The 18,948-nt window shown below is 47.2% G+C and overlaps 1 protein-coding gene across 5 annotated transcripts in view; it reads left to right on the top strand.

Moving 5' to 3' along the window:
* Positions 1–18,948, top strand: part of ABLIM3 (actin binding LIM protein family member 3) — a 179,141-nt gene that overhangs the window by 101,389 nt on the left and 58,804 nt on the right. For all 5 annotated transcript variants that reach the window (XM_060143938.1, XM_060143941.1, XM_060143937.1 and 2 more), the window contains 4 exons: positions 4,768–4,951; positions 6,815–6,927; positions 13,219–13,345; positions 17,056–17,149. In XM_060143938.1, the coding sequence (XP_059999921.1) occupies positions 4,768–4,951; positions 6,815–6,927; positions 13,219–13,345; positions 17,056–17,149 (518 nt within the window). The remainder of the gene's footprint in view (positions 1–4,767; positions 4,952–6,814; positions 6,928–13,218; positions 13,346–17,055; positions 17,150–18,948) is intronic.

The following is an 18,948-nucleotide window of genomic DNA, read 5'->3' on the forward strand; positions in this document are numbered from 1 at the left end:
ATAAAATTTTTAAGAGAAAATATAGGAATAAATCTTTGTGACCTTAAGTTAGGCAAAGCCTTCTTGGACATGACACCCAAAGCACAAACAACTAAGGAAAAATAGATAAATTGAACATCATCAGAATTAAAAACTTTTTTGCTTCAAAACATACCATGAAGAATGTGAAAGGCAACACACAGAATGGGAGATAAAATTTGCAAATCATATATCTGGTAAAGGGCTTGTATCTAGACTATATAAAGCATACTTACAACTTAATAATAAAAAAGACAAATAACCCAATTTCAAAATGGGCAAAGGATATGAATAGACATTTCTATGAAGAAGTTATATAAATGTCCAATAAGCACATGAAGAAATGCTCAACATCATTAGCCATCAATGAAATGCAAATAAAACCACAATGAGATAAACTTCACACCCACTCAGTTGGCTATAATCAAAAAAGACAGATAATACAAGTGTTGGCAAGAATGTGGAAGAATTGGAACCCTCATACCTTGCCGGTGGGAATGTAAAATGTGTAGGTGCTTTGGAAAACAATCTTGCAGTTCCTCTAGGGGTAAACGTAGAGTTACCATATAACCCCAACAATTCCAAATTCCACTGCTAGACTTACACTCAAGTAACGTATGTTCACACAAAAACTTGTACACAAATGTTCATAGCAATATTATTCATAAAGTCAAAAGTTTGAAACAATTCAAATATCCATCAGCCAGTGAATGGATAAGTACAGTGTGGTATATCCATACAGTGGAATATTATTCAGCGGTAGAAAAGAGATACTGATACATGCTCCATGTGGCTAAACCTTGAAAACACAAATGGTCCATAAGCAGGTAATAACATTCTCAATTTCATTAATAATCAGGGAAATTAAATTTAAAATCACAATAGAACATCCTTTCACCTGTGCCATGTTAACTAAATATATGAAGTTAGGTGTTACCTGGTATCTGTGATAATATAGCTCAGTGAGAACTGCTGGTGGGAATGTAAATGGGAAAAACTTATTGGAAAACAGTGAGACATCACCTCACAAATACAAGAATGTTCAAGGCAGCATTTCCATAAAGGAAAAAAAAAAACCACAAGCAGCTTGAATATCCTTCAGCAGTGGAATAGATCAACTGTGATATAGTCAGACAACGAAATACAGCACAGCAGTGAAAATGAATGACCCACGACTACATGCATCAACATGGATGAATCTCAAAAACATAATACTGAGAGAATGAAGCAGTAAATGACACAGAAGAGTAGATGCAGTATGATTCCATCCATATAAAGTTCAAAAACAGGAAAAACTAAACAATATATTGTTTGTAGATACCTCAAAGGTAGTAAAACTGTAAAGAAAAGCAAGAGAATGATAAACACAATTTAGGGCGTGGTGTGGGAAGCAGGGCGCTCTTAGGGAGATGGGAACAGGCTTCCGAGCTGCTGGTGATGTTCTGTTTCATAAACTCGGTAGTGAGTAGCTGGGAGCATGTTTTATTCTTCTTCTTTACACTGTACATATATATTTACTACATCTTCTGTATGTATAATATATTTCACAATTTAAATGTTTAAAATAATGAGATCACCCTCGGGGGCCCTTCCAACACTTTGATTTTGAAATTCCATAAAACTGTCTCATTTGAAAAGTTGAAAATCAACAGAATTATATGACAGAATCCTAGACTCTCAGATCTGGATGTGTCCTCAGTTACCACATAGCCCCCTCATTTTACAAATGAGGTAACTGAGCTCCAGAGGGGTGAGGTCACTTTTTCAAAGTCACACAGCACCTGAGTGCTAGAATGGGAATATGGAGGAAGGTCCAGTGACCCTCAAAACAGTACATTTTCCACTGAAACACAGTAGGGCTGTGTGCACGTCCTATTTTAGGCCTTGTGTTTACAGTGAGCAGTCTGTGTTTTCTGAAAGCAGTTCTGAGTTCCCATATTCTGTCCCATTGTCAGGCTATATAATCTTTCTTTTAATTAATAGACTATATTTTTCTGATTCACAGAATAATGACTGCCCTGGATGTATTAATTCCACATCACTTCCATACTACAGACCCTCTCCATGGCCTTTCCTGTTATTTGAATGCAGAGCTCTGCTGAGCCTCAAATATATCTGTCATGCTGGTCCAGCTTTCCTTCCACCCCGTGTTCCCCACTGTATTTCCAGGAACCCCTGGGATTCTTATCAACCTTTACATCCTTTCTACCTTCCTCCTTCAGCTCCTTGGGGGAAATGAAGGAACTGATTGTTCCAAGTTTTCGTATGGCCTCCTGGTTTTCTCCACTGGGAGAGGTAGCTCTGGAAGTGGAGTTGGCAGGGGACACAAAGGAGAGAAAAGAAGGGAAAAAACAGGAGCTGTTTCCAATGAGGTTGTAGGCCATGCCTGACTAATTCCACAGCCATGAAGTCAATTGATCTGCCACCTGCACACCCCAGCACAGCCTGTTCTCTGGCCTCGCCTGCCTTCCAGACCAGGCATTGTTTGCTGTGATGAGATTTCATGAAGCCTGATGAAAGTTGGACCCTTCCCCACCTACCACCACCACCAGCACCACTTCTACTCATAAGCCCTGCCTCTCTGCAGGGGTGGTCCCCAGCGGCTGCCAGCTCTACCTCACGTGGAATTTAAAATGTGCCCTACCTTCTCCTAGACTCACAGGATGTCAGTGTCAGAAGAAAAGCTCAGGTCATTTCTTGTCCAGTTTCTGCTCTTTACACAGAAGTGAACAGAGGCCCCAGACAACAGAGGACCAAGTTTAGTGTCACCCAGAGAGTTAGATAGCCCAGGTGGTCTGACTCCCAGAGCAGAGTCTCTCATGGTCCTAGACCGTTTCCCCTGGTGCTGTGACATTTGGAGCCGCCCTCCTCCCTCACCTTGGCCCTTGGAGCCTACCTCTGGCCTGCAGAGTGAACAAACACTTGCAACATACTCTGACATTCACCTAGAAGTCCCTCCTACTTTTAACCTGGCTGCTTTTGCAAAACAACGTTCCCTATTAAAGATAAGAGAGTATTTACTGGGGTGATGTCACCCAGTTCAGGCCAGGTCCTCGCACTTACAGGCTTGGAAAACATCTTTTTGGTTTCCCCACCGTGGATCACACCTGGTAAAGTTGAGTCATGCTAACCACATCTTTTGGGAAACCGACGTATAAAACCCGAGTGCCTGTTGATTAACATAAACAAGAGCTGTAACTCTCCATTGTACTAGTTCATGTTGCCCTGATCAGCTGCTTGTCTCACAAAGGCAACCTATGTAGAAAGTCAAACTGTCAGACTCAGAACAAGGGGAGCTGGTCTCGGGATTTGAATGAGCTCTCAAGTGGCCTTCCTTTGATTGCTGACCAGCCCCTTCCTGGCTGACCCATCCTTGCTTTAGCTGGATCGATAAACTCAGCCGTTCTGGTGGCCCTGAGAGTCATTCAATCTCTTGGAAGAAACTTAGCCTTTTCCTGCTCTTCCCATTATGTGTTCATTTCATAACTTAACTCTCAGAGGGAAATCTCATTTCCCACGTTTCTAAGTCTTTTGGGGGAGGGGAGTCCCACATGATTCAGTTGTTCAGACACCTATAATTATATCCACCTGCTTTTCTATTATCTGCCCTATATTACTTCATATTGTCCACAAGGATATCCCAAAAGACTTTATAAAGTACCTTATGAAATCATGTTGCCTCTCTGTTCAGAAGTCATCAGTGCAATTGATCATTTCTGCAGCTGGGTAATGGGGAATCATTATAATCTTCTCTCTACTGTTGTATATGTCCGAGATTTTTCAAAATAATTTAAGATTTTAAAAACTAGGGGAGAAACCATCCGTGGCTTCCTAGTTTCCCACAAAGCCTAAACGTCTTAAACTGGACTTGGCCCCTCTTCCTCCAACTGGCCTGGCAATATTTTCCTGTAATATTGCCTTCCACTCTCTAAAAACACCACCCTTACCCTAGCCCCATCTCCACACAAATATCGCCTGTAGTTTCCTGCCTTTGTGCTTTAGCTCATTCCATTCCTTCCCTTCAACTTAGATGCTACCTCCTCCAGAAAGCCTTCATTGATTCCTCCCACTCACAGCACTTGCTACCTACACCAGCCCATGGCCTGTCCCCACTAATGTATGTTCTATGTGGTCTTCCCTCTGCATCCATTGTTAGCTCTTTGGATTTCAAGGATTGTGTTTTATCATTCCTGCCTGGGAACAGATCTACCTTTTATGGCTATGGTGAAGCTGGATTATAATCTTCAAATCATACATCCCGTTGCCATCATAACTCGTCTTCACCTAGCACAGACTCATGCACGTAGGAAATGCCCAGGGCATTTTTAACTGAATGATTCTTTCATCAAACTCATGACACCACCAGCTGCGTTGCATTGTGTGAGCTACATGGCTTTAAACTTTTCCTCCATGTTTTGAGAGGATTGTATAGCATGGGTGGTCTCAGCATGCATCAGGATCAGCTGGGGAGTGTGCTAAAATGCAGATGCCTGGGCTCCAACCCGAGGGAGTCTGATTTAGGTCCAGGCAGCTGCATCTCAAGAAGCCCGCCAGGTGATTCTGAGGCAAGTGGTCTTCGGCCCATCCTTTAAGGAGCACTGGCCCCAAAGGCCCCTGACGTCCCATGCATCACCATTCCCTGGCCACTTACGATTGAGTCAGACAGCAGCCTTGTCCCCAGCGAGAACCTCATGCTTGCAGACCCCCCCTGAACTCACGTGCCTTTGTTTCCCGCCTTGTTTCCCCAAGTGTGTGGCTGTGGCCTGGCTCAGTCAGGCTTCTTCTTCAAGAACCAGGAGTACATCTGCACCCAGGACTACCAGCAACTCTACGGCACCCGCTGTGACAGCTGCCGGGACTTTATCACGGGCGAGGTCATCTCTGCGCTGGGCCGCACCTACCACCCCAAGTGCTTTGTGTGCAGCTTGTGCAGGTGAGCAGCAGGCCAGCGGGGGCAGGGACCCTCTGCCTGGGATCCTGCAGAAGGGAAGAAATGGCCTTTCCCAGGCAGATCCGGGCCTCACTCGGCTTTTTGCTGGACACTTGCGTCCTCTAATCTCAGGGGTGGAAGGACCTGACAGGCTAGTGGTTTTCCAACATTTAGCGGCTGAATCCTGTTTGTCAAACGTGATCTAGTATAAAACACTAGTTTGTCCGAGATGAAGGCAGCGTAAGGATCTGAGCCCCAACACTCAGCCTCCCACTTCCCATCAAAAGGCCCTGAAGGAACCACTGAGAGCCCTGGCCTCTCAAAACTCAGTTTGGAATCCATGAATCTGGCTCAGGCTTTCACACCCTCAGCCACATGCGGTACTGGAATATCTGTTTATAGCCTTCCTCCAGGACCCTGGCAGGTGACCCCACCTCTGTAAGCCTCCGCTTCATTGGTGAATCGACATCAAAGCCAGTCCACCTTCACTGGGTTTCCATGAAGATAAATGAGATGGTACATGCAGAGAGACCTTATCTCAATGACTGGTACCAAATTGTGTCCACTTTTATTCTCTTCATTATCATATGATCATTATCTAGCCTCTCAAGACCTCTGATAGGTGATGGAAAGCTCACCCCTTCCCTCCTCCCCACCCTCAGCATCCCCGTCACTTGTTAACTTAGCAAATGTACATTAAGGGCCCAGTGTATGCTAAGCACCATATTAAGGAGATGAAAAAAATAAAGAAAACCTCAACCCTGCCCACAGATATGTTAAAATTTAATGGACTGCTCTGATTAAGTCATAAGTAAAGCACGATTGGAGTATATGTATGCATTTTTTAATTGGGAAAGTCATTTATAGATTAAGTATTCTCCTCGTAAAATAACCACCTCTTTGTTACCAGTTAGAGTAACTAACCAATTAGAGTTTCTGATTGAGACTAACGACACAGTGCAGAAGAAAATATTATCACCCAGTGGAATTCATTCATTCATCCAACCCTTAAGACCTGGAATCCCAGAACCATTGGAAGTTTGCACAGTAGGGTTCGTATGGTCTAAAGTGGAGGTTTTGTGAAGCCCCATGGAGAATAGGTGCCTTCCCAAGGTCATGCCGGGTCCTCTTACCATGAGTCAGTGCCTGGGCTGTGATGAGAACATGGCTCCCCTCCCTCCCTGGCACTCCCTCCATTGTTCATGTTGCTAATGTAAGGGCAGTGGAGCCACTGCAGGCTTACGGGGGCATAAACTCAGAGTCCACATTAACAGTCATCCCAGACCGCATGAGCGAGAGCTGCTGTGTGATGGGATCAGCTGTGCTGAGGGTTCTATGCGCTTTATATTTAGTTAGGGAGGCAGGACATGATGAGCTTGAGCCCCTGAGCTGTGGAACTCAAACTGTGCAAATGCAGGCGAGCAGAGGAAGAGGTTCTTGGAGGATGTCTAAACTTCCTGTGGAGTGAAAGAAGGAAATTTCGGCAAGTTGGGGAGTTGAATGAGTTCTTCCTGACATACAGGGGATAGGTCAAGTTGGGATGGAAGAAGTCCTTCCAGGAAGAGGAAGCACCTCTGAGACATTTTTAGCCTCTTCATTATAGAAGAGAAATGTAAGCCCAAATAAGTGTCATGATTTGCCCAGTGTTCAAAAATCATGTAAATGGCCCATCTGGGTCTCCAGTTCCGGTCCTGGCCCTAACTGAGTGGTTTAGCCTGGCCCCGTGAACAGCACTTGAATGTACCTGGTGCTCTGTGTGTGCTGTGTGTGCTACCAAAGGTCTTCAGGCACATGTGTTGTCAAGTCAGTTATAGACACAACCCTCTGGAGAGGTGGTGTTGAATTTCTCCTTCATCCCTCTTGCAGGAAGCCTTTCCCCATTGGAGACAAGGTGACCTTCAGCGGGAAGGAATGTTTGTGTCAGACATGCTCCCAGTCCATGACGAGCAGTAAGCCCATCAAGATCCGTGGACCAAGCCGTGAGTCCTCCCCACGGGGCACGTCGCCATCCACGAGTGCCATCTCCCAGGGCCCTCCTGTCCCAGCTTCGCTAACTGTTTCCGCAGCCTGGAGGGAAGTGGGGGAGGTTCCCACCCTGGAGGACTCCTGAAGCATGACCCAGTTGGCACACAGCCCAGACTCACAAACTTCCCAAAGCACAAACGCAGGGAAAACAGGCTGCCCAACTGTGAATAGGGATGGCCTGTGCCATGTGTTGGCCACTTGGGTGGTTCTCCTGGGATGAGCAGGGCTCCTTATCTCCCCTCTGGTCCACACTCGCACGGACATCGCAACAGAGCTGATCAAGTGTTTTCCACCAGTGGCTGTCAAGTTTTACAAACTCCACTAAAGAAGAATATGCAGACATATCTTAACAAAAGAGGGAATATGAGAGAAGGCCACAAGGGCTGTGCTAGTGCCCCTTAGGGTGTGTTCCGTGGATCATGATATCAGCTTCACTGCAGGACTGATAAAAATACAGATTTCTGGGCCCACTCTGGACTTCTAGGAATGGGACCTAGAAATCTACAATCTTAATAAGCTTCTTGGGTGATTCATTTGCTGCTCCTAAGACTGAGAACTACTGTCTAGGGATGAGGGGGACACTTGGCAGGCCGTCGTAAAGGTCACGTTCTATCACCAAAACATAGATTGGGAGTTGGGGGGAACTGAGGATCAGTAGTGCCTCGGAACAGTCATTCTGATTTGTGGAATGTCCATTCCATTCAAACGTGTCTAGCCGTAAGATATCCAAATCACTGTTCCAAGATGCCCTTGTCAGGCCACTGACTGCATGTGCTCACACACACACGGACACAGCCCCCTGGGTCTCGGTAAGCCAAGCTAAGCTCCGGCATTCTTTCATGTGACGTGACACTCTCACTGGCCTTGTCATCAGAATCAGTGAAAGCCCATTAGCATCTTGTGCGGCATCACTGTGTGGTATGGGGGCTGTTGGCCACGGCACCAGCAGAGTCAGCATGCTGAGGCTGTGCCGGCTCCGGAGGGCGAGCACAGAATACCCCAGGTGAGCAGGGCTGAGCTGCCGGGGGCTCCATTAGCATGGGAGCCAGTGGGGAGGCTCCCCCACTTGCCCTTCCTTTCTTTTCAGTTGAATCAGATCTGCTCCCAGACTTTCCGTCCGTGTCTTCGGTGGGGCTCAAGAAAAATTGGCCGCTCTGATCAGGTTTCCATCTTGAGGTGGCTGAGTGCACACACTGTTACCCTTCATAACTCCTTGAAAGCGTCATCCAGAATGACAGCAAGGCTGGGGTGCAGGACCACGGCGCCATGGCTGATGCTGCCAGGGTGCCCAGACACCAGTGGGACCACGTGTGAGTTCACAGAGGGAAGCCGGCTGGAGTCAGGAGGCGGCCATCCTTCTGTGTGAATGCACAGCCATCATGTAGCCTCCCCGTGGCTCAGTTTACCCAACTTTGTGGAAAGCAAGTGTATCAGTATTCGGGAATCAAACCAACGTACGTCATAGTGTGTAAAATGCTCTCTAAATATAAAGTGAGGGATTTTGTTGGCTTGGAAGTTTAGTCTAGGAAACATCCCAAAGGAGAACTGAGAATAAGATTCCTGAATCTGCTATTACTTCACTATTACTTCACTCAGTGTTGCGTGTACTGCGTGCCTCGGGGAATCTCAGACAGGTGGGAGATTTCCTCGGCTAAGTGCGGGAGCCCTGCCTGGGAGCATGTCCACAAGAAGAGGCTGTGTCCACCATAATTCTGCAGATCAGGAGGTGAAGAAGGTGAGGAAGAGCGAGTGCAGAAGAGCAAGTGAGCGCGTGGGCCGTCTCCGGGGGGATGCCTAGGATCATGGCTCATCTTGTTACTCAGGAAGTCTAGACATCCATGTGTGGAGCTACAGGGCATATGTTTCATAGAAATGTTTTCTTCCCAAAGGTGGTCATTATCCATGCTGTAAACGCAAGGCAGCCTCCTGACTTGAGGGGAAGTTGGAAGGTCTGCTTAGTTCCCCAAGGATGGAGGGAACTAAAACAAGATTCAAGAGAGTGCTAAGGGGAGGAACATATCATGGAGAAGGAAAATGAAAGCAGGAAAACTTGCTGTGTTCTTGAGCTACAGGAGTGTGAAGTTTCATCCCTGGAATGTAAAGACATTCTGGAAAAGCGGGAGCAGTATCTACTCAAAAGAGATCAAGAAGAATACTTAGGAACTGTCAAGAGAAAAGAATTGTATTACTTATCACAGGCGGAAGAAGTGTTTCCTCACGGGTCTCACCAAGAAGAATCAGGAGCAGAAGTAGCATCGGCACCATGAGTACCACCACCACCACCATCTTCACAATCACCCCCACCATCATTACAAGCACCACTGTCACCAACACTACCATCACCACTGCTAACATTGATCGACGGTGACTATTGCCAGGCACTGCACAGACCTCACTGAGAAGAATCAGCAGCAGTAGCACCACCACCATCACCACCAAAACCACCACCATCACTATTGCTAACATTGATTGGCCATTACTGTTGTCAGGCACTGCACTAAGTTTTCTATATATAGCATCTCATTTAATCATTATAATAACTCTAGGAGGGAGATAAGAGTAATGGTTTTTAGATGAGAAAACGAAGACTCAGACAGCATAAATGACTTGCCCAAAGTCACTCAGATAATGATAATGTAACTGGAATGTGAGCCCAGGCAGTCTGGCTTTGGAGCCTATTTCCTTAACACCCTATACCTTGCTAATAGGAAGGGCCCTGTCTCCCTGGATTAGTTGCCTAAAACGAGGTGGGGAGCTTGCTATGACTCACAAACCCACTTATTTTTGCTGATCTAAGTGGAATGAATGACACAGTCAAAAAAACTAAAAATAGTTGTCTGGGGTCTTTAGAGTCTCCAGTAAACTGAGGGATTTAGGAGGAACAAGTGGTGGCATCACACTTTCTGCCAGCTGAAGGTTGTAATTTTGGAATAAAGAGGAACGTAGGAGGAATGGAGTGGACAGCTGGGTCTGCAGAATCCAACTTGGGACAGGGTGTGGTTTTCCTGACCCTGCTTATTACACCAGACCCAGGCTCCCGGATGGGGTGTTTGAGGCTCCACTGCGTGGCCAAGAGTGAAAGTTGAGAGAAGAGGGAGGAAAAGGTCCTGATAAATATGAAGGCTGTAGAGTGGAGGATGAGCAGTATAACATGAAAGGAAAAAGCATGTGGAGCAGGTAAGCCAGAATTCTCAGGAGGAATCAGCAGGCCTTCCTACCTCAGGAATATCGCTTCTGACCTCATATCAGAGATTGGATAATGCACAGAGTATGAGTTAAAAACATGAGAATAGGGCTTCCCTGGTGGCGCAGTGGTTGAGAGTCCGCCTGCCGATGCAGGGGATACAGGTTCGTGCCCCGGTCCGGGAAGATCCCACATGCCGTGGAGCAGCTGGGCCCGTGAGCCGTGGCCGCTGGGCCTGCGCGTCCGGAGCCTGTGCTCCGCAACGGGAGAGGCCACAACAGTGAGAGGCCTGCGTACTACAAAAAAAAAAGGGGGGGGTGAGCTGCTTACCCCTGGAAGCGATGACACAGAGGAAGGTGCCCACCCCTGTTGAGAATGCTGTAGATTCCTGCATTGGGTGGGACTTTGGCCAAATGCTCTGTGAACTCTGAGCCCCAGTGGAATCATTTAACCCTATCAATGAGTCCCACAGAGACACAAGGTCAGCATTTGTGGCCTAGAAAGCTGGACCAGACGCCTGTGCCCTTGGGTTTTACTGTTCGGAGCATGGGCAAGTCACTTCAGAGGCCATCTGTCTAAAAAAGAGGAGGGGGTACCTGACCTCTCTAAACTATGACATTCTGAAGACTGTGATGATCAGGATGGGGTGGGGGTAGACTTATCCCAGGAGAAAAGAAATCCTAAAACTATTCTCCCAGCCCCCATTTGAAGGCCTGGGACTTGAAGCATTTTGCAATGGGAGACCTTCCTGCCCGCAGCTTGCACTAAGAGATGTTAGAAAGGTGCTGTGTGGCCAAGAGGCGCGGACTGTGGGAGCTGCTTCATACACACACTTCATCAGGGCCCAGACCCTCCCCACAGCCTGCTGGGCACACCGCTTCTTAGACACACGGACACCTCATCTCCTCTCCCAGGACAGGCTCCCAGCTGGATGTGAGAGCTTCAGCCAGCCTCTCCCAACTTGATAGCCGTCTCTTTTCTCACCACTGCTCCCAAGTATGCACTTGCTTTGGTGCCAGGAGGCAGGCTTGTCCTCTGGTAAACTTTGTACCATGACCCTTTCCTCCTCCAGAGTGGGACATCCGGTCGGCTAGGCCTGAATTTCCCGCTTCTCCCAAGTATCTTGGACACGGCCTCTATTTCCTGCCCCTCCGCAGACACTGATTGAGCAACAGGCAGCCTCTGGGGCCCCCTACATTCAATATTGGCCCCAGTGCACAGTCCAGGGTGAGGGGAACGGAGAGCAAGGGCACCTTTCTGCTCTGGAACGATCTCATCAGACTCTTTAATCCTTGCTACTTGGGGAGCAAATGTTTGGTATATAATCATGTTGGGGAGGAGGTGTGTGTGGTAAGTTCTGTCCTTTGCCTGAGTGCTATGAGGCCTGCTCATTCACGCTCATTCAGCAAATCTGCTTTGAGTTCTTAACTATGTGCTGAGCACGGTGCTAGGCAAGAAAATAGATTTAACCACAAAACACACAAATCACAAACAGGGCCCTTGCCATTGAGCAAAACTCTACTGTGCTTGGAGATCTTGATAAAATTCAGTAGGTAAGCGACAAGGGCTTAATTTCCAAAATATATAAACAGCTCATACAGCTCAACATCAAAAAAACAATCCGATTGAAAAATGGTCAGAAGACCTAAATAGATGTTTCTCCAAAGAACACATACAGAGGGACAACAGGCACATGAAAAGATGCTTAAAATCGCTAATTATTGGAGAAATGCAAATCAAAACTGCAAAAAAATGAGGTGTGACCTCACACCAGTCAGAATGGCCATCATCAAAAAGTCCACAAACAGTAAATGCTGGAGAGGGTGTGGAGAGAAGGGAACCTCTTGCGCTGTTGGTGGGAATGTATATTGGTGCGGCCACTATGGAAAACAGTATGGAGGTTCCTCAAAAAACTAAAAATAGAGCTATCATATGATCCAGCAATCCCAGTCCTTGGCATATATCTGGAGAAAACTCTAATTCAAAAAGATACATGCACCCCAATGCTCATTGCAGCAGTATTAACAATAGCCAAGATATGGAAGCAACCTAAATATCCATCAGTAGATGAATGGATAAAGATGTGTTTTTTATATATATATATATATACACACACACACACACACACACACACACACACACACAATGGAATATTACTCAGCCATAAAAAAGAATGAAATAATGCTATTTGCAGCAACATGGATGGACATGGAGATTATCATAGTAAGTGAAGTAAATCAGGCAGAGAAAGAAAAATATCATATGATATCACTTACATGTGGAACCTAGAAAAATGATACAAATGAACTTATTTACAAAACAGAAACAGACTCACAGACATAGAAAAACTTATGGTTAACAAAGGGGAAAGGGGGATAAATTAGGAGTTTGGGATTAACAGGTACACACTACTATATATAAAATAGATAAGCAATAAGGACCTACTGTATAGCACAGGGAGCTATATTTAGTATCTTGTAACAACCTATAATGGAGAAGAACCTGAAAAAGATACATATATACATAATATATATACATATATATGTAACTGAATCACTTTGCTGTACACCTGAAACTAACACAACATTGTAAATCAAGCATGCTTCAATAAAAATAAAATAAAATAATTAAAAATAAATAAAAATTCAGTCGATCTGGGTGGAGCCCACATTGCTGCACATTTCTGAGCTCCCAGGTGACACTGATACTGCAGGTCCCTGGGTCACAGAGACTTGCATGAGCTTAGTTAGCAACTCGAGAGCAGAAGCAGTGCAGGGTCCATTCTGGATGAACAGTTGTCAGGATGACCAGCAGGGAACTTTCTGGAGGAACCCTGGGAGGTCTGTCTTTCTCCCTCACACCAAGACCACTTATCAAGAGGCCAGGGCTCCGCTGGCCTTTCCCTCACCTGGCAGAGTCTCGACAGGTGCCAGTGCCAGGGTGGGAGCAGTTGTGGAAAAGCTGGCATTCCAGGAGGGGTTTCCTTGACTCAGGTGTGCGATGATGGCAGGGCTCTAGGGGCCCAGGATGCTTTGCTCAGCACATCCTCTTGTCTTTGCAGACTGCGCTGGGTGCAAGGAGGAGATCAAGCACGGCCAGTCACTCCTGGCTCTGGACAAGCAGTGGCACGTCAGCTGCTTCAAATGCCAGACCTGCAGCATCATCCTCACCGGGGAGTACATCAGCAAGTGGGTTTCTCCCCCTCCCCACCCCGCCCGCCTGGCCTCTGCCTGCTCCCAGCCCTGGCTGCACATGACCCTTGCCTGAGTCCCCAGCAGCATCTCCCTCTGTTTCCATCCAGCTACCACACTCTGGCCGCAAACAGCACCCCACACACCTTGGGCCCTCACACGGTGCTTCCTCTGCCTCAGATACTCTTCTCTGCTCCGCACATGCTTGCTCCTCCCTTCTGGTCTCGGGTCCCACACCCTCTCCTCAGAGTTGGCCTCATTCTGCCCTATTCTTTTCCTTCATACAGGCCAACACCATTTGCAATTGTATATTAATCCATGTTAACTTTTTAGTAAGGTTAATAATACTAGCTACCATTTATTGAGCTTTTATTGTGGACAAGGAATGTACTAACTGCTGTGCACGAATTATCACATTAAGTCCATGACTACCCCCATGAGATATTTATCCCCATTTGAAAAGCTGTAGAAACTGTCTCAGGCAGTAAGTAATTTGCTCCAATGATTATATTTAGTGTCTGTCCTCACTAGGGCGGGACTTGTTTAATCCTCTGCTGCTGTGTAGCACAATGCCCAACCCATAGTCAACAATACAGTTGTTGAATGAATTGAGATAAGAGATGATGGACACACAGTTGTCAGGGAAGATGGCCCAGCCTACACACTGAGCACTAGACAAGCCCCCTTGTGCTAGACCCTTGTGACCACGTTTACATACTCAAGTACCTGAAAAGAATTAGGGCCACAGACCCTCACAGCTTTGACACTTTATGATCCAGACACTTCTCAGGTATCGCCTCTGGCCCGATGCTAGGACACAGTGAGCATGTAAATTTGTAGCATGCATGGTTTCTGCTATCAAAAAATAAGAGAGATAAGCTATATACATAAGAAACTGTGCCTCCAGGGGATACGTGATTGAGAGCTCAAGAGAAGTTCTGTTCTTTAAGACCTTTCCAATCATAAGTGACAGAAAACCCAACTCAAACTCCCTTAAAAAGCAAAAATGGGAGTTTACTGACTCATAGAAATGGGAAGGCCAGCGGCATTCTGGCTTCTGGCATGGATGAATCCAAGGGCTTAAAGATGTCATTAGTACTTCAGAAGTGTCTCTCTCTCTCTCTCCCTCTCAGCTTTACCTTCCTCTGCATTTGTTTCATTCTCAAGCAGGCCCTCCCCAAATGGTAGCAAAGATGATCACCAGCAGCTCCAGGCTTTCATTCTAGCAGCTTCGCAAACCTGGCAGAGAGAGAGAGGCTTCTTTCCCAAGAACTCCAGCAAAAGTCCCACAGCTGCCTCTGATTTGGCCACCGGTGGGTCACATGCCCATTCTTGACCAATCACTGGCCAGGAGGATCTCAACCCTTGAGCCAGAGAGCAGCTGTTTGTGAGTTCTTTGTAACTGCGAGTGTGAAGGGGTGGTTCCCAGGAAAACCCAGGCGAGGTACTGCTGCTGGCAGAAAGGGAGATAGATGCTAGCTAGACGACCCTTGTCTGTGTCAGAGGTCTAAGCGAAGGGCTGTGACTATTCACTTCTAACTAGAAATGGAATCTGAAATATATGAGAGCTTTATGGAAGATGGTGATATTTGGGCCAGACCTTGAAAAGGGGTATAAGGTTTGAAAATGTAAAGAAGGAAAGCTTGTAGGCAGAATGCCCAGCCTGGGCAAGGGCAGGGAGGTGCTGGACACATCCATCCAGTTTGTGGGAACTCGGGTGTGTGCACAGGTGAAGTCCAAAGCTGCAGAGGTTGAGCTGAGGTCACAGCCCCGAGAGCTTTGAAGGCCATGTTAGTGGAGTTTGGCATGCACCTCTGTGCCTGCCAAGTAACGAGTGCCCTTGGTGAGTTGCCAGCCAGGAGTCCTTGAGTTTGTGAGCCTCAGTCCAAATTCTCTGGGGGAGTAAGGGTTTGCTCAGAGCTCCTCACAAGCAGGTCCAGCTCAGATTGCCCACCACGCCTTGGGCCTCTGCAGCCGGACCCTGGGCTCTTCATCCATCTGCCAGCAGAGTGTCAGATGCTTAGAGGCCCTGGCTGTGGCGTTGATGCCCAGGTTAGAAGCCCAGCCCACTTGACCTCAGCAAGGGACTCAACTTCTCTGAGTCTCAGTTTCCTCATTTATAAAAACAGGGCTAAGAAGACGACCTGCCTCATAGGGTTGTGTCAGGGCTCAGAGATCTGTGCTTTGTACCTAATCAGTACCCGGTTAATGTTCATTTTTACCATCTGCGTCTTTTTAGAATCATGTATATTTCAAATTCCCGAAGGCCTCACAGCCTCATGGGTCCAAATTAGGAGGTGTTGGCATTTATACCCAAATTTTTCTGGTTCATTGTGCCCACCTCCTGACAAATGACTATCCCCCTGCAGGGTCACCCGCCCATCCCCACACAGTGTGGAAGGGTTGGGGGAAGGGGAAGCTTGTCTCGTGGACCCACAGACAACAGTCTCACCTGGTGACTTTGCTGAGCACGGGTCCTCATTGCCAACTCTCCTTCAGGAAACACTGACGGCTCTGCTGCCCAGGGTGGGCTCCTAGCAGTGCCCACAGGGCAGCAGCCTGGACATGCCTGTTCTTTAGGCCTCTGTGTGTGTGAGCGAGTTCTCTTGCGTATGAAAGATGGCATCAGCACTTCAGAGAGATGTCATCAGATCTGGTCCTTAGAGCTAGGCAGGGCTGGAGCAGGGCTGAGCTCTTTGATGCTCCAACCATCTCCACATGGGCCCTTGAAAGCTGAGCCCCAAACGTCCTCCTTGAAGAACCCTCTCAGCAATCATGAGGATTCCCCTAGCTGCCATTTGCCAAGTACTCACTCCAGGCCGGGCGCTGTGCTGAGCCCTGGGACACGCTGGAACCATGTCCTTTAATTCTCAGGACAACCTGGGAGAAACCAGACCGTCTGGGTTTGAACCAGCTCTAGGTCATCTGAATTGGGTTTTCTCATCCATACATTGGGGAGACTGATAATTCCAACCTCATAGGGCTGCTGCAAGGATTAGATGAAATAACCTATGTAAAACACCCTCAGAGGGCCTGACACACACCAAGCAATAAGTATCAATGGCTATTAGTAGTAGAGGGTCGTATAAGAATAACTAACAGTAATCTTATTACTGCCCAATAAGTTATCAGCACTGGGCAAGAATAGAGCACTTAGGAGGTGGTCGGGGGAGAAGGGGTTCCTGTTTTCTACTGATCCAGGGGCACAATCAGATGACTGATCATATTGATGACCTCCTGGAAGGGAAACTGGCAGAGGCTGAGAGGGGGATAAAGACTTTCCCCTTTGTGCCTCTGTAATGTGCCAAATGCAAATATTACCTATTCTAAATAAAATAAAATAATTTTATTTTTAAATGAATTTTTAAAAGAGCCATTTGGGGTAAAGGAGAAAGTAGGTCTGGAGAATTTGTGGGGAGGGAGAGGAAGAAGAGTGGAAAAGGGACGCTCACAGCCAGCAGCAGACCGGTGGTTCCCAGGCACGCTCAGGGAGTTTGTCAAGATGCAGGTTCCCTGGTATCCCCCCATCCCAGGAATCGTCTGATTTTGTATATCTGAAGGGTGTCTGGGGAATTGGCATTTTTAACAGTTCCCTGAGTGCTTCTAATCTTGGCCCAGTCACAGTTGCCTGCAGGTCTGGGAAGCTCCACGTGACACCCCCGTAAACCCCCCTAACTTCCTCTTCCTGTGTGGATTTCCTCTTGCAGGGATGGCGTTCCATACTGTGAGTCTGACTACCACTCCCAGTTTGGCATTAAGTGCGAGACTTGTGACCGATACATCAGCGGCAGGGTCTTGGAGGTGAGTGGGTACAAGTAACTCTGAAGATGTTTGGGCAGGATGGCCTGTGACTCCAAAAAGTCATCCCTGAGGAAGGGGAGAGTCACCCCACATCCCTTTTTCCATAGCCTCTACCTCCCCCATTTTCTCTGCCCCAGCTTAGCTTGCTACATAACCTTGAGCAGATATCTTCTCTGGGTACCCCCAAAATGAGGAGCTGGACAAAATTATTCCTTGTTCCAAAAATGCTGTGTTGGAAATATCAGTTGCTTCTCTAGATTTAGACCCAGCTCGATTACTGGGGAGTGACAATTATGATTTTCTTCCCAACCCTGCTTTATTTTTTAAGCATTTGATAATGTGCTGATTTAAGAACCAGCTTGTCTAGCAGCCTATTCCCTAAGCCCTTCTTTGGTTGGTCCATCACCATGGCAACAGCTCTTCTCCACCTCTGATACACAGCTCGCTCTGCCATGACAGACAACCTGCAGCACCATTGCTGAGCCCTTGCCTGAGCCCTCGCCTGGGCCCTCGTTCGCTGGCCTTCCTGGCCTTCCCTCCCACACCTTGTGGGCCCAGGAAGCTGTCTTCCTATGCTTTGGGACCACCCACTTTGAGGAACCAGAAACAGGAAAGAGTTTGGTGCAAATGAAAAACAGTAGCCTAAGAGTAGAAACAGTTGGGTGCTAACTCATGCTCAGATTTGGGGTATCTTTGCCTTTCTAGGCCGCAGTTTTCTCATGTGACAGTGGCTGAGGGACGACAGACTGGGTCAGGCCTTGCAAACAGAATCATTAATTCTGACTAATCTGGCCAGTAGGTTGTGGTTACCTGGAGGAGTCAGCTGTGTGTTGAGAAGGATTCTGCAGCCGCATCTCAGCTCAGCAGGAGAAAGTGTAGCAACCAGGAATGGACTCTCTGAGGAGATGCATTGAAGCTGAGCCCTGAGGATGAGCAGGAAGCTGCCATGTGAAGAGCTGGAGGAAGAATGAGCTTGACCCTTTCAGGGAACAGAGAAAAAGGCCAGTGTGCCCGAGTTCTGTAAATCAGGACTAGAGGAGGATGGAGTATATCATAAAGGGCATGTCACATAAAGCTCTGTAGACCTGTTTAGAAGTTTCTGTTTTCTAGCAAGTGCAGTGGAAAGCCATTGGAGAATTTTAAACCAAAGAGCAGTAGTAAGATTGCTTTTACAAGATTGTAGGGAATCAGAGAGAATAAGATAAACAAATGCACAGAGTGGATAAACCATCAGACATTTCCAAGGAGCTGTAGGAGTGAGATGTGGAGGAAAAGGCATGAAACAGAAACATAGGGAGGGTTTGGGCCCAGGTTTCTGAAGGCCTGATACCAAGGTGAGGAGTTTGTCATTTACGGGGCAACAGGGGCAGGGGTGTTGTAGAAAGGCCAAGCAGAAGTGACCTGCTTCAAGCTTCATCTTAGGGAGGATAACGTGATGTACATGGGCTAAATTTAGAGGAAAGAAACTGGAAGTGGGAGACCAGCGAGGAACCCTTGACCCCTCAGGAAGGACTCGGGAGGTACAGTGGCAGTGGAAGGGGCAACCACCCTGTCTCCAACACTGTGGAAGTAGAATTCCAGTAGCTTTGCAACCATGGGGCAACGTGTAGACGTAACCATCAAAGGAGAAGAGGCCAAAACTTGAACCAGAGTGTCAAGCCCAGGTGAGAGGAAGTCTGGTGTCACCATCCGCAGAACTGGGGGTGGCAGGGAAGGAAGCTGATCCGGGCAGAAACATATCGAGTTCTCTTTGGGGTGGGGTGTGGCTGAAATTCCAGGAAGGTTTCAAGAGGACAGTG

Source organism: Lagenorhynchus albirostris, chromosome 3 (genome assembly GCF_949774975.1).
Source record: "Lagenorhynchus albirostris chromosome 3, mLagAlb1.1, whole genome shotgun sequence".
In the NCBI taxonomy this organism is placed as follows: Eukaryota; Metazoa; Chordata; class Mammalia; order Artiodactyla; family Delphinidae; genus Lagenorhynchus; species Lagenorhynchus albirostris.